A 16,091-nucleotide genomic window follows, 5' to 3' on the forward strand; every position below is an offset into this window, starting at 1 on the left:
TTATCGTGTAGATGGGAAAACGCAGGCCCGCAGAAGTGAGAGGGCTGTTTAATCCTCAAGAGCTTATTTGTACCCTGAGTGAAGTGAGAGGAGGAGAGAGAGGCTAAGGGCCAGCCAAGAAAAGCCTCTAGCCCCGAAGCTGAGTTAGACTAGCAAAGACTGGCAAAGTGGGACTCTGATGCCTGCCTCTGTCTGGACAGGTCCGGGAGGCAGATCTGAGCGACCAGTACGAGGCAGCCTGTGAGTCGGCCTGCAGCGAGGCTGAGTCAACGGCCGCAGAGGCGCTTGACCTGCCACTGCCTAGCTACTTCCGCTCACGCAGCCACAGCTACCTGAGAGCCATCCAGGCAGGCTGCTCGCAGGAGGAGGACAGTGTCTCCCTGCAGTCCCTCTCCCCGCCGCCCAGCACCGGCAGCCTCAGCAACAGTCGCACTCTTCCAAGTGAGTAACCATACACAGGAGGGTGGTATTTTGTTCCGTTTTGCACTGTTCACAAGGGCAACACAGGCGGGCAGCCTGGAGAGATGCTTGGGAGGAACCCATAGGTCACTACAGAAGGGGACGGTGGTGGCGAACCATCAGCTAAAAATGGTGAGGCTAGAGCGCTAGCAGAAACTGAACATCCAGTGGGCAGGGATGGAGAGGGTGGGAGCCCAGAGATCCCTAGCTGCTTCCTGCCAAGCAGTCTCCTGCTGATGGGCGGGGCTTTCTAACCCGCTTGGGGTTAGCTGTGTAGACAAACCTATAGGGAAGGCAGGAACCTTCAGGGAGGGCAAAAAGAGTGTGAGGAGGGGTTAAATCTGCTCTCAGCTTTCCCAGTGGGGTGAGGCTGTCTCTCACATTCACAGTCAGGGCGTCCTCACATTGTTCTGAATTCTCTAAAGATGACTGCTGTGTGAGCAGAGGAAGGAGCCGTACTGTGTGTGCAAGCCAGGCAAAACCAGAAAGTCAGACCTGGGGTGGGGGGCGCAAAGTAGGAAGTGTGGGCTGGTTGAGACCGCCCTGGGTCTGCTCTTCTAGTCCTTTATAGAGTGCTGGGGTTGCTGGATTACGCAGGAAGCTTGCCTGTATCATTCTCACCATGTACAGACCCTAAGTCAACACCATCTGCTGGGGTGTGACAGGAGCTTCTGTTAGAACTGCTTCATAGCCTCTACTTTGAACCTTCGTGCCCATCAAGGGCAGTGGGCCTGGGTTGTGTAACAAGAGAAGGCTGCTGGTATCAGGTGTCACCAAGTGAACCCAAGTCCTATGGATGTTGTACACAGGTGACCAACACTGATTAATGAAATGAACTGGTCCTTTAGGGAACAGAGCACAAACAGTGGTCCCCTGCCCCACCCATACCCTCTGCAGACTTTGCATCCCACCCCTAGTGGGTACCCTGGGGCAGACCCCTAAACCCTGGCCTCTTTTATACCTGAAGGAATAGCCTAGACTAGACTGTCTGCCGCGAATCTCAAGCCCCTGCTCAAATCTCATGCCTCTGCTTGAATTTCCTGCCGTGGCTGGAAACCCTGGTGAGGAGCTAGGTGTCTGTCGTGGCTGGTTTTTCTCTGGGTCTTGTTCACTGTTGTTTCTGGTTCTACTGGTTTGGGGACACTGAACAACTGAAGCCACAGTCTGGATTCTTATCCCGTCGGGAAGGGCTCCCTGGCACCTTCTCTCCTAGCGTGAGCACTGCTGCTTCCTCCCGCCCTCAGCTCCTTCCGCCCTCGGTTCCTCCTGCCCTGGTCTTCATGCAGCTTTTTTGCAGGGTAGTTCGTCCTAGGACAGAGTCCTCTGAAGACAACTGCAGCCCCACCCCCTACCCTGTGAACCTTTTTAACCTGTTTGAAAAGCAACATAGTTGCCTCTTGGAGGTTGTATTGCTTCGCTGGTGCCTTCCTTCTAGGCTGTGGTCGGCTGGCTACTGCTTTAGAAGTCCCCAGGCTCAGGTGGAGGCCACCGTTTGGTGGCTTCCAAATCCAGAGAGCTCTGTCAGGATGTCCCAGAGCTCTGCTGCGCCAATGGGAGTCTCAGGTAACACTTACCTTCTCCACATTCTCACGCCCCTGAGAAGTTCTTTTCTGGGGGAGGGGGTGTTTTTGAGACAGGGTTTCTCTATGTAGTCCTGGCTATCCTGGAACTTGCTCTGTAGACCAGGCTGGCCTCCAACTGAGACTAGCCTGCCTCTGCCTCCCGTGTGCTATTGAGATGGGCTTAGAAGGCCACATGACATCCACAGAAATTCACTGCAGATAAACCCGAGACTTCCCCCACCCCCATTACTCAGGGGTGCAGACCCCCCTAGCTGCACATCCCAAACCCCGGGACCATGTGGGCCCCACTGTGCTGTAGCTCCTGCTCTGATAACACTGCACAACAAACCTAGTACAACAGTGGACATCTCCAAGTTTGTCAGCCTCGTGCTTCTCCTGGGACCAGAGGTCCTCTGGAGATAAAGAGCTAGCCAGGAGGAGATCTTCTCCTGAGAAGGGAGAAGCCAAGACAGCAAGCCTAATCAACAGTACCAGCACATTCAAGGCCCAGCGTGAGCAAACATCTTCCTGGCTAAAGCAAGTTGTATGATTGAGCCATAGCCAAGGGTGAGTGAGGACTCTCTCGGGGCGTGTCCACAGAGGGTTGAAGACCAGGGTAATAATCCAGCCCTCTGCACCCCACACATGTATTCATAAAGAACACTATCCTACCTGAGATCCCGCTAAGCTGATGAGCACATTCTGTGAGCTAGAAGACGAGTCCTAGAGATTTCCTACCCTGCAGTGAACTTTGGACCTTGCCTGCTTCCTTCTTAGGAAGGGTAGAAGGATTCATCTTCTCTAGCAGAAGCTGACTGACCTAGCTCAAACACGTTTTATTTATTCAGTTTATTCATGTCACTCTTTGTGCCAAAGCCATATCTACAACCACTTTGGGTTCCACTCCCTCCACCTCACTATTCCTACCCTGGGCATGCTGGGCTGCTGTGGGACCACACCATTGGGCTTCCCGACAGCTCCTCTGACCACCTGGGAAGTTTTTATTTATGTGTGTGTGCCTGCTTTTTTTACTTTATTCATGTATGTGCACTACCCACGTGCAGGTGACCAGAGTGGTCGGAAGAGTGTGTCAGATCCCCTAGAACTGGACTTAAGGCAGTTGTGAGCCAAATCCCACCCTCTGCAAGAATAGCAAATGCTTTTGGTTTTCTTTTTTCTTTCTTCTTTACTTTCTTCCTTTAAAAACAAAACAAACAAAAAAAACTATTTATTTTATGTACAGGAGTACACCATAGCTGTCTTCAGATACACCAGAAGAGGGTATTGGATCCCATTACAGATGGTTGTGAGTCACTGTGTGGGTGCTGGGAATTGCATCTGCATCTCCCTTCCTTCCTTCTTTCCTTTCCTTTCTTCCTTCCTTTCTCTTTTATTCTTTCTTTCTTTCTTTCCTTCTTTCTTTCTTTCGTTCGTTCTCTTTTAAGATAGTATCTCACTCTGTAGCCCTGGCTAGCCTGGAACTCTATATAGATCAGGTTGGCTTTGTACTCACAGAGTTCAGCCTGCTTCTGCCTCCCAAGTGTTGAGATTAAAGGCCTAAGCCCCAGTCTGTGTGGTATTTTAACAGACAATGACTTTGTTTTGATCTTTATCTTATGCTATATCTTAATTTGAAAATGATCTACTGGCTCGAGACTAAAGCTGACAGATTTATTTTCCAACTCAGCGATTTCTGGGCCCTTTCTATTTCCCCTGAGCATCCCTGACAGGTTGGCCATTTCTTTTGTGAGTCCTCTCTTAAATCCTTATCCAGAGGAGCCAGGTCTGCCCAAGTATATCTGCACACTTGCAGTCACTGTGGGTGACCATCACTGGGAGTTCTGAGCCACACAGACCCAGGCTTCTTTCCCAATCCTCCTCTGAGTGTCTGCTCATCATTTCCTCACTGCGTGGTCCTGGGGACAATGTGACATCTTCTGGTTGTTATGAAATCACACTCTGCGTTGTGTGCCATCTCAGTGGTGCCTGGGATCGAACAGTGGGGAGCAGCAGCAAACACTTATTTATGAGCTTGCAGATCAGCTGCCTTTGTCCCATGTGTCCTAAACCCGGGCCTAAAGGCTGTTCAGGAGCCAGTGTCCCAGCCAGGCCATGTTTTCCCCGGAGGTGGCGGGAGGATGGGGGATTGGGGAGGATGGAGAACAACCTCATTTTGACTTAAGTCAAATCTGGGTTTCACATCTGGGAAAAAAAAGTTGATAAAGCAAGTCACTAATCTAAAGCTGATGCCACAGAGATTTTGTGAGACACAGAAAGAGGCACAAATACAAAAACCTGAGAACTGAGGTTTTAGAGTCGCTGATTCGATCTCAATCTCCGTATCTATTGATCGATCATCTACCTATAATCTATTTCTGTTCAGTTTGCATTAAAATACCTCTCTTTACTATGCACATGTATGTGCATGGTGTGCATGTTTGTGAATATGCAAACAGTGGCTTGTGCATGGAGGTCTCTCCCACTTTTCCCCCTTCCCACAGGGTATCACTCTGCAGCCTTAGCTCGCCTGGAACTCACAGAGATCCGCCTATCTCTGCCTCTCAGTGTTGAGCCATCTCTCCAGCCCCCCCTTCTACCTTCATGTGGGTTCCAGGGGTCCAACTCAGGCCACCAGACTTGCATGGCAAGCTCTCTTACGTGACGAGCCCATACTAGCCCCTAAATTTTTAAAGAAATAAATTCCCACTTTACTCCAGTAAAGTAATAATTTAGGCAATCACAGAACACACTGCACAATCTGGCTGAACCAGCATTTGCTACTAAATGTAAGGATGTGGGGCTTCAGTTAAACTGTTTGGGGGCTTTTGCACAAACAAACATAGTCAAGAAAGTATTGTGCAGCAGCATCTCCTGCCTGCCCAGATGCATGTGCACAGTCATACAGAAAGGCCTGTATATGGTGTGAAAATGGCTACGGAAGGATGGCTCCTTGGCAAAGTGTTGGCTGTGCAGGGATCTGAGTTTGGATCACGAGTATCAGGAGGTTACGGGGGAGGGGCCCAGGTGTGAGAGTACACCTTCTTGGTGTGCTATTGCTGTGAAGAGACACCATGACTAATTTGACTCTATTTGATGGGGGTGGGAGGTGAGACAGGGTTTCTTTGTGTAGTCCTGGTGGTCCTGAAATTAGCTCTGTAAACCTTGGCCTCCAACTCACAGAGATCCACCTGCCTTTGCCTCCCAAGAGCTGGGAATAAAGGCATGATGCAGCACTGCCCCCACCTGGCTCAAGGCGACTCTTATAAAGGAAAGCATTGAATTGGGGGCTGGCTTACAGTTTCAGAGGTTCAGTCCATTATAATCAAGATGGGGAGCATGGCAGCAGGCAGGTAGGTGTGGGTGTTGCAGGAGCAGCTGAGAGTTTGACATCTTGATCCTCAGAAAGTGGGCAGAGAGAGACAGAGACAGACAAAGACAGACAGACAGACAGAGATAGAGAGACAGGCAGACAAACATTGGGTCTGGCATGCACTTTTGAAACCTCTGAGTCCACCCCAAGGATACACTTCCTCCTTAGCAAGGCCACACCTCCTAATACTTCTAATCCTTCTCAAAAGCCCACCAGCTAGGGACTAAATATGCAAATATATAAGCCTGTGGGGACCATTCTCATTTAAACCATCACAGACTAATCCTAGCCCTGAGGTGGCAAAGACAGTGGATCCCTAATCAGTCAGCCAGCCTAGCCAGATTGGTGAGTTTTTCAAAAATAAGGTACAAACTGAAAATGATACACAACATATACATACCCATCCACATGTGTATGTTCACACACGTATGTCACACACACACAAAGATGTGAAGACAGATGTATACTAATACTCCCATATATATGAGTGAGTACATACCTAACTCAACATGCCCCCCCCCCCCCCCCCCCGCACACAAAGTACATGCCTGTGAGTCTGCATCAAAGCCCACACCCAGACACGCCTCAGAAACACTGCAGGCTCCCCCATGTGCCAACCGCAGGTCCCCGCAGTGACCCCACATCCCAGCTCCTGTGTGACCTCTGCCCTCTCATGCTCGGCAGGTACACTCACCTGCCACCTAGGAAAGCCAAAGCCACCAGATTTCCAGGTTTCTGGCCAGAGCGGCAGCTGGTCCGTGTAGTACTTTTGGGCCAAGTTAAGAAAGGGCACCGCCCCTAGTCATAGTAATTTTTTAATTTGTTTATGTCTATATTGTGAATAGCACCTCACATCCGGGGCATCCTTAATCAGTGTAAAACTTGTACAACCAAACGTGGCAGTTCTGCTTATAATCACCCCCTCTGCACAGGCACACACCAACACTGTCTCTCTACTCAGAAGGCTCGCTTCTTACTACCTTGCTCTTCCGGTTCTGACCCCAAGTCGCCGAGAGGCATGTAGCTCTTTGTGTCTCCACGGAGCACATGTGCTCGCGGGTGGGAAGATGGGGGTGCAGGGTAGCTCTTGAGTCAGTGGGCACCAGGCAGAACCAACTGCTCTGGAATGGCGGGGGCGGGGCGTGTAGCTGCCCACCCACTACCCGCAGCTTCCCAGCTCCCGTCGCCAGCGCAGCCATCCTCCCTCCTCCTCTCTGACCCAGTTTCCACATTCCAGAAATAGCTCTGGCAGGTGACTGGCAGGCGGGTCAGCAGTGGCTCAGCTGCCACTTGTACATGCCCCCTCCCCAGGCGGGGACACCCAGGAAGGGACATGAGGGCTGTGATATGACCCTTTGGTCTGCCTCTCATCCTGCCTCTCCGTTCTTTCTGTTTCTGAGAGGAAGTGAGAGCAGTGTGAGCCTCCCTGTCACTCTTCCCTCAGCTCCCCCACTCCCATCTCGATCTCGCCTTCTGTTTCTCCCTCAGCACTCTGTCTCTCTTCCTTTCCCTGGGTTTGGGCTTTCCTCTCCTCCCTCCTATGTCTCTCCCACTCCCTCTGAATCACATTACACAGATTCAGAAGCTGAGATATCACACAGGGACCTCGGCCAGTGTCGTGGGGGTGGGGAGACTACCATGGGGCACCCTGATCCTACCAATTACATTCTCTCTCTTCAATGTGAATACGGTCACACAAGAGCTTGTGTGCACGCATGCACATGCACTCACACACACACACACACACAGGTACACAGACTTCAGGTCATTCTCCACCCATACTGGAAGCTCCAGGCTGAGCTGGACAAGTTCTAGTCTAGAAAACATTCCAGCTCCCTGCTCAGAGGCCCAGAGGCTCTTCAGGGCTGCTGTGTCACTGAAGAGGTCCCTGTCCCTCCCTGGGCCTCATATTGGTTATCTAGACCTTGGTTGTGAGGAACAGTTTTATCTGTGGCTGTCCGAGTCACAGGTTGCTTTCACCCTTTTTGTCCCTTCTCTCAACCCTTAAAACTCTTCTGGTTTCTTTGATTCCTTTCCTTTCCCCTGAACATATACACAGGAAGGGAGGCTGACAGAATCCCTTGGTCTTGTCTCCCAAGCCTAGTCCATCCTAATATCTGCAGATTCCTGTCAGCTCTGCCCATCCAGTCCCCAGAGTGTCAGGGGACTCATCTTGTAATGTGAGTGTCATTTCTGATCCCTGAAGCTAAGGTTTGAGATTTAATCTGAGTTAAGCAGATTAAGTGCGCCACCACTAATTAGTGATATCTGCTATGGTCAGAGTTACACACATACCTGCCACGCCTGACTTAACCCAGTTACACTCCCACTCACACACACTCACACTCAGAGTGGGGGTGGGAGGGTTCACAAGCCACTGCAGCCTAGAGGAAGAATCGCAGTCAGGGCTACTCAGAAGACAGGTCAAGGGGCTATTTCTCAAGGCCTTGGGTTCTTTGTTGTCCTGTGGGGTTGGGAAGGAAGCAACCCAAGGACTTGACAAAGAACCAGAGAATCATCTGGCAGTGGGAACAGGATTAGAGGCTGTCATACCTGGTCAGGCAAGGGACAGTGGCCCTGTCCGAGCCATAGGGTCAGAGGTAATAGGATTCAGGAGGCCTTTGCTAGATGACTGTCAGAATTTCCTATTGCTGAAACAGGCACCTCTCCTCAGGGCACTGGGTAGAAGGCAGACTTCCGCCTTATGTGCTAACATGCCTTTGTCCCAGGCTGGCTTAGTGAGGGTTTCTGTTGCTGTGACGAAAACACCATGCACCAAAGAGCAAGGGTGGGGGGAAAGTATAAGCTTTATTTGGCTTATACTTCCAGATCACAGCCTATCATTGGAGGAAGTCAGGACAGAAACTCAAGCAGGGCAGGAGCTGGTGCAGAGGCCATGGACGGTGCTGCTTACTGGCTTGCTTCACATGACTTGCTCAGCCTATGAAAGCCAGGACCACTGTGAGCCGGGCCCTCCCCCACTGATTACTAATTACAGCTAGATCTCATGGAGGCATTTCCTCAACCAGGGCTCCTTGCCTCTCTGATGACTCCAGCTTGGGTCAAGTTGACACCCAAAAGCAGCCAGTACAGAGATGTTCCTAGGTAACTGAGAGCCTACCATGTGCTGTACAGAGATGTTCCTAGGTAACTGGGAGCCTACTATGTGCTGAATACACAGATTTTCACTGTTGAGATTTTTAAGGAATCTGCCGAAATGGTGACTCAGACTGGAAGACTGAGAAGCAGGCCTCCAAGCCAGCTGCCAGTCCTGAACACCTGGGACAGGTCAGCAACTATCTGGAAGGGGCCCTTTACCTTTCCCTAGAAGCCTAGGCTCATGCAGGAAGACCTCAGACCTGGGTCTAGCCAACTCCCCTTTGCAGGGAGGCTAGCCTGACTTGGAGCTCCTGGGCAAGGACCCAGTCAGCACCCAAAATGTTCCCCATACACACACACCTTACAGGACCCGAGGGGGATTTGGGGGAAATAGAGAAGTGTGCTGGCTTTCCTCTAGCACCAAGGTCTTGGACTTAGTGAAGTCCAAATTGAAGCTGTCCATGAGTTCTTCTGTTCAAGAGGGTGATCTGGATCAAAGGGTCAAAGACTTCCTTGTGAAAATTCTGTTCCTGCCTGGTTTCTCTCCAGGGGACACTCATCACTGGTGAATCCCAAAGAGAAAGGGGAACATGCCCAAGGTTATGCACGAAGTGTTACTGAGTTGGAAGGGTGCAGCGGCACAAGGGAAGACTTGAGCTGTGTAGTCCGTCAAGAATTTACTTTGTCTTTTCACTTAGTAAAGCAAATGAAACTAAATAGCAAGGTGTAGCCGGCTCCTGCTTTTAAGATGCTTAGCACGGTGCTGGCATCAAATAAGTTTGTTGCTCTTGTCATTATTATGTCTTAATGCAAAAGGAAGACGGGAAACAGTGTAACCTTCATTCCTCACAGCCCTGTCAGATCCACATACGCAAAGCAGGCAACCGCGCAGCCAAGGATCTGTGCCTGGCAGAACCTGCTGTAAATGGACTGCCAGTCTGTGGGAGGGGAGGGGACTCGCTCAGTTGTCACATTTTACAGAGACTGATGAAGCACGGAAAGGTTGAGCAGCTAAGGTCACACAAGTGTGATACTGAACCCATCCTTAGGACCCTGGGGAGCACAGCAAGGGATGGGGGCGGAGGAGCAACTAGAAACTGCTAGGCTGAGTAGCTAGGACCTGCGTGAGGGACAGAAAGCCCACGGTGGGCTCTCTTCTCAGCCTCAGTTTCCCTACCTACAGCGAGGCGCTGCCGCCAGGGTGAGCCCGCCGGGACGGACGGCCACTCCAACTCGGGTACAGACCACGCATTGCGTTCCAGCTGGAACCGGTTTGGCGGGGCGGTTCGAGAGGGCGGAACCCCTCCCTCGGGCATGCGCGAACCGGCGCGGGCGCGCACTCCCTTTCAAGACCGGCCGGCCAGGGCGTGGGCCGCGCGGTACGCGTGCGCGCTTGCGCTGTGTCCCGGTTGCGCGCGCCCCCTGGCGGCCCCGGAATCCCGGGCGACGCGCGCGCGGCTGACGCGAGGGGCGGGGCCGGCGCGGGGCTTTAACCCGGAGGCCCCGCCTCTCGGGCGTACAAAACCGGAGCCTCGGGCCGGGCCGCGTGAGGGAGGAGGGTGAGTGCCCGCCGCTGGCCGCAGCTGCCGCCAGTCCATCCGTCACTCCGTCCGTCTGTCCGACCCACGTCGTCGCCGCCGCCGCCTCCTCAGCCCGGACGCCCGGGGCCCGCCCAGCGCCGCCCGGAGCAGCCGCGGCCCCGCGAGGAGACGGGCGCCGCCTCCGCCCGGCCCTGCCCTGCCCCGTCTTCCCGTCTGTCCGTCCGTCCGTCCGTCCGCCCGCTCGCCCGCGCTTCCGTCCTTCTGTCGGGCCGCTGGCCCTCGGGCCCTTGTCCCTGCTGAGCCCGCTTTGTCTCTCCCTCGCTCGCTGTCTCTTTGTCTCTGCTCTCGCGCTCACGGCCCCTCCCTCGCTCCAGGATCTCGGGTCCCCTCTCCCAGCGCTCCTCTCTTCTCTTACAGACACGGGTTCTGGCACCCCCATTCTTTGGGACTCCCTAGATCTTTTGGGGCTGCTCCTTCAGAACACACTCCACTCCCCCAGGCCTCCCCCGAGCTTACCACACATCCTGAGGGTCCTTCTTGATCCGTGTCCCCCTGATTCCTGGAGGTTACCTCCACCTAGTCCATATTTCCCCGAGGGTTTCCCACCTCTCCGGAGCCTCCCATATCTACCAGAACCTTTTACATCCCTTAGTGGTCTCCTTGAACCCCCAGTATCTCCCCAGTTCCCTAACTTCAGAACCTCTGCCTTTCCTAGATTTGTCCGCTGTCGCTGTCACTGTCTTTCCTTGTTCTCCGAGCGCCCCACTTCTCTGGACCCGGTGCCCCGCCTTGCTGTCCCTGCTTTTTCCACACATCTGTGTCGGTGGTCTCATTGCTGTCTCTGGTGCCTGCCTCTGCGCCTTCTCCTTTGCCCGGGGATCTTGCTCCCTTGTTTCTCTGCCCGATCCCCTGTTGCCCCTTCTCTCTGTTCCTTGTCACTCCCTCCCTTTTCTGTCTCTGCCGGGTCTCTGGGTCTCTGACCCCCATCCGGCCCTCATGGCTTTGTGTCTGGAGCTCTTGAAGCAATGTGAGTGGTGGGGTGTCCGGGTTGGGCCGGGCGGAGTCATCCCGCAGGCTGGCCGCGGCAGAGGCTCCATGGGGTTGGCGCTGGGGCAGGGGCGCTGAGGCCATGAGGCTGTGGGGCCTCTAGACCAGGGGGACAAGGATGGTGGGGCCAGGCTGACTGGCACGGGGGGGTTGGGGGGAAGGGCCTTCCTGCCCTGAGGCTTCTGCTTTAGTTGCTTGAGTGTGTGGAGGGTGCCCTTGGCTGGGTATCCCTGCTGGTTTGGCCCTGCATGGCCTGGCACTTTGTGATCGCTTGTGGGCAGGCCTGGGCTATTTTGGAGCCGACAGCAGGATGTGATATCACTTGGGCGTTTATTTAGACCCAGCTGGGGGTGGGGGCTGCGTTCTTGCCAACTTGAGTAATGAAATTTTGCAGGGGGGTGTGGCTTCTTAGACAGCTGGGCTATACCATTGTGGTCAGAACTTTTTAGGCTACCCTGAGTGGGTAGGTGGACTGAGGTCTGTGAAACTTGATCTTGCTGAGACCAGGATGAATTGGAGAGAAATTGCCCTTACAATGATCACTCTTGATTATTATATCTGACTGTCGTAGACTCTGAAATCTTGATTAGACCAGCTCTAAAAAGTTTGACTTTGGGTGTGACCCTTGCACTTAAGTCTCAGGTTTTCCATCTGTAAAAGGGATAATGGGGGAGGTGGTTCCAAGGGTTGTCATGAAGATCAAATGCATATCTAGACCGTGCTTTGTAAACTGTCAACCTGCCTTTAGACGGTCCCAGAGAGAAAGAGCTTCCCTAAGAGGGTACAGTGTAAAGCTGGCGCCTGCTGAGTCTGGCCCAAGACTTGTCACTCCCATCTGGTTAAGAAGTGTGCCCACATCGCTTCTCGGCCTTTTGGCTAAGATCAAGTGAAGAAGTGTGCCCACCTTTCCCGAACGCTCAGCGCCATCTTGCTTCTCCTTGGTGTGTAAAAATAAGTTGGATGCCCAGAGGTGCTTGTGCTGGCGAACATTTGGATTTTCTGTGTGCCAGTTATTATCTAAGGTTGGGCCCTGCTAGTGGCACCTGGAGACAAGGCCAGTGTGTGGTGAGCCACGGCTGCTTTTCTCTGTGTGGAACACAAAGGTCCTAGTTGAAAGATTCCGCTGAGAGCTGGGATCTGCTATCAAGGGCTCTAGGATGTTCTAGAACTTTGGAACAGGGAGTGAGACCGGATATCATAGTCCCTGCATCTTACAGTTAAGGTGGAAGTCAAGAAGAACCAGGAGGACTTGTGGAGGCTTGTACTTCTGGGTCCTGTCTTCTGGCCATGTCTTAAGTCACGGCCTTGCTGCTATTACCTGCCCCTGGTGTGTAAAAACTTATTTCTAACACCCATGGATGTTTGTGTGCCTTTCCTATGTGGGCCTTGTTATAGGCACAATCCATGGATTGACTGCATTTGGAAGGTAAAAGTGCTTGGTACCTGACCCAGAAGTGGAGGAGTCCCCACATCTCAGGCGGTGATTTTCCCTTAGTGTCAGCTTCCTAACTTAAATTGGAATAAAAGTCTTATTCTAAAACTGATTCTTGAAAAAAAAAAAGATATCTTTTTTTTAAAATTATTTTTAAGTTTCAAGGCAAAACGCCAAGGTTTTGTCCCCAGTTCTAGTGCTAAACTGCCATGTGACTTCAGACAGTTGGTCTCCTGGTGGAGCTCAGCATTTCCCTGTGAAGAATTGGGGGTGTTGGATGTCTCCATCTCTTGGGTCTTTGTAGCTGACATTTGAGATTCTTGGCCACCTGTGCATCCCTGTGCCTTACCATTTAAAAGTATGCTTAATCAGAGTAAGGAGGGGGAATGTGCTGAGTGCTGTCAGCTGTATACTAATGACAGCTGGGGACTTTTATGGGAGAGGGCCTGTGTGGGTTGAACAGGCTTCCAGGAAGAGGCAGGATTTGAGCTGAGTCAGCATACCAGACATGATCAGGCTCTTATACAGGTGCAGAATATTCATACTTGGTTCTGATCAGTATCGTCATTCAATGCCTGTGCTTTCTTTGACCTATAGTTTCCTCATCTGGACTCTGAAAAACCATTTATACCATAGGATTGTGGAGACAATTAAACAAGATTATACATATATAAATAAAAACCTGTACACGGTAGGCTTAATAAATGTGAGCTTTTCCCTCCTCACAGTATCTGGTCAGATTTTTTCTTTGTGGGAACAAGACAGCACCAACCTCTTCCCTTGACCTTTGGTTGGGGTTCAGGGTTGTAAGAATATAAGCTCAAATAATTAAGGGGTACTGCAGGGCCTTGTCGGGCATCATGGAATTCACCATCTTTTTCCTGACCGTCGCACCTCACAACAGCCATTGAGGCTCTCCCTGTTTCCCAAGTGGATGCAGTGTAGGGGCCCACAGAGAAGCGTGGACCCACTCTGGGTCTTGCAGCTTGGCAGTGTCTGGGCATTCTCGGGTCTCTCTGCTTCCTTTGCCTGCAGCATTACTTCAAAGGTTGCTGCTGTTTTCTGCCTGGTAGCCTGTCACTCAGTGCCTGTTCTGGCACCTGTTCCGGTTGGGTTTGTTTGACATTTCCCCAGCCTCTGAGCTCATCTCACATTTAAAGGCTTGAGGTGGGGCGGGAACTTGAGTCATCACCTTCCCTGGCTTTTCATCCTGAGTAGCAACCAGACACTCCCTGAGGGCCACTGCCTGATGTAGATGCCACATGCCCAAAAGTTTTCCTCCCGGAAGCTCTGGTGGACTTGGGAACGTATCTCCTAGCTCTTGGCAGAAGGCTGCATTGGTGGCTCTGAATTTTCACTGCCCAGGGCTCCACACTGAGAGGCTCCTGCCTGGCTAAGCCAGTACTTGTGTCTTGCTGTTCCCTCTGGACAGACTGCTACTCCCTGAGGTTGTCTTCACTGGCAAATGCCACTGTCCATGAAATGCTGGCCCCATCTGTAAGCTCAGTTCTAGGTTCATATACTTGCCTAAAGTATGACTAGGTGATCACTTCATCTTCCATGCTTCCTCATATATACCATTTTGGTTCTTCACATTTACAAATTTCAGTTTCCTGAGCTCTGTCCCCAGAGATCCTCTTTTGTCAGGTCTGGGGCAAGAGTGAATCCTGTCAGCCATCTGAAGCTGAGAGCCTGCTGGCAGGACTCCGAGGAAAGCCCACATTTAGTGTAGACTATTTACTCCTGTTGTCTGACCCTGGACTGTTTTCTGTGCTTTGGTTTTGTTCTTGCTGCCAGAGTAGGATGGAAATGCCTGCCTAGATTGGGTGCTCCCTTGAAAAGTGATATACTACTATCAGCCTTGTTTTGGGCAAGCCTGGTTGTCTGTAGCAGCATGTCACCTTTCCCAGCTGAGCCCTCCTAGCTGCAGGCACTAGCAGGTCAGGCCAGGCTGGGCTAATGACTCTGGAGTGGAACACCTGAGCAACAGTGGAATCTAGTCAGCAGCACTTTAATGAGGTAGATGAGAGGTGTGCAGTGTGTAGGCCAGTCAGGTTCCCAGGGTTCCCAGTGCTGGCTGTGGCTGCCTTTCCTGACTCAGCCTGGGCTGTAGTTAGCTGATTCCCTCCCCTATCCATTTCTGGAAGCCAAGGCTGCTTTAAAGGTAATAAAACTGAATCTAGAGCTAAAAGATGGTTGTTTATTGTAACTTAGTAAGGAAGCAAGCTTGGGGAGTAAGAAAGACTTGGATCCCAGAATAAGGCTGATGGAGAGCCATGGCTTAATCTCCCCCAGACCTCTTTCACCCCTGCAGTGACTGGCCTAGTTTGAGGATGAGCAAGTACTCCCAAGTGGTCGGACTGGGATGAGCCGGAGCTGCCGTGGGTGTTGGGAAGCCCTCCCTTTCAGGGTGCCTGCCCTCTCAGCCTGGGCTGGCTCTCTTGCAGTGAAAGGGGAAGAACAGACAGACAAGTCCTCTGCTCCTGGGAACTTGGGTCTGATGAGAGACAAGGCCTACAATTATGAGAGACTGTGTGACAGTCTGTAATTAAGTGGCTGCTGAGGAAAGGCATTGTCTGAGAAGAAGGAAGAAGTGAGTGTGAGCCAGAGGAATAAGAGCCTTTGAGGGGTTGAATCGCCTAGGGAGGCGAGGGTGGGGCTGGCATTCTAGAGAATGACTCGCTCAGGGCAGAGGGGTGGGGTTGGGAGTTAAGTGTGAGTTTGGAGAGCTGAGTGTGCTTGCTGGTTTTGCTGATGCCTCAGGGCTCTGGCTGGAAAGGCTGAGAGCGACCAGGCCATCGTTGAGGAGTCCTGGGTGGTACAGAGCCAGGGTACTGAGATAACACAACTGGGGCACTCTCAAGATGTTGATTCAGGCTAGGAGTCAAGTAGGAATGAGTAAAAATGATGCCAGGGAGGAGGCCTGTGGGAGAGGTAGGGTGGGCCCATGGCAGGCGTAGATAGAACAGAGGCTGTGCTCCTGAGGAGAGCTCAGCAGAGACTCCAGATCCTGGGGAGGATGTGTGCTTTCAATTTGGAGAAGGAAGTGCCACCCTGAGCAGACTCCTTGTGCACCTGTTTTGGTGCAGGCGCTGAGCCAGCGCCTCCATAGGCAGCCTCATGAAACCTGTCCAGCAAGCCAGAGGCAGGCCGACTTATCAAATCCGTCCTACAGATAAAGGAAGTGTGGCTCCAGCTCAAGCTTGGCAGACTCCAGGCCGGGGCTCTTCCCAGTTCAGCCCTGCTACTTAGAAAGGAAATCTGTGCCTTCAGGGGCCAAAGGATCTGAGCGTCTTGCCCTGAACAAGGGGACAGTGGTCCGAGAGCTCAGCTTGGTGAAAGGCCAGCAAGTCCCAGGCCAGCCAGAGTGAAACCCTATATTTAACAAAGGAAAAGAAAAATTGTCACAAAACTGCTTTCTGACAATCCTTAATGTCAGACTTGGGTGCTGCTTAGAATCTCCATCAAGTCAGAGGATCCTCCCCCCTTTTAGAAGCCTCCAGAGCTCTGCTACATGCTGTTCCATGTCTGGGCCCACTGGACATCCCAGCCAGAGGAGCAGGTCACTCAGAGCTGGGAAG

The 16,091-nt window shown here is 52.2% G+C and overlaps 1 protein-coding gene across 2 annotated transcripts in view; it reads left to right on the forward strand.

The window, feature by feature from the left end:
- Positions 1-16,091, forward strand: part of Dlgap4 (DLG associated protein 4) — a 147,811-nt gene that overhangs the window by 99,467 nt on the left and 32,253 nt on the right. The window contains exon 7 of one of the 2 annotated variants that reach the window (XM_052184097.1): positions 201-441. In XM_052184097.1, the coding sequence (XP_052040057.1) occupies positions 201-441 (241 nt within the window). Of the gene's footprint in view, positions 1-200; positions 442-10,055; positions 11,059-16,091 lie in introns of those variants that run through there. The other variant, XM_052184098.1, reaches the window with a different exon arrangement.

This window comes from Apodemus sylvaticus, chromosome 5 (assembly GCF_947179515.1).
Source record: "Apodemus sylvaticus chromosome 5, mApoSyl1.1, whole genome shotgun sequence".
NCBI classification, from domain to species: domain Eukaryota; kingdom Metazoa; phylum Chordata; class Mammalia; order Rodentia; family Muridae; genus Apodemus; species Apodemus sylvaticus.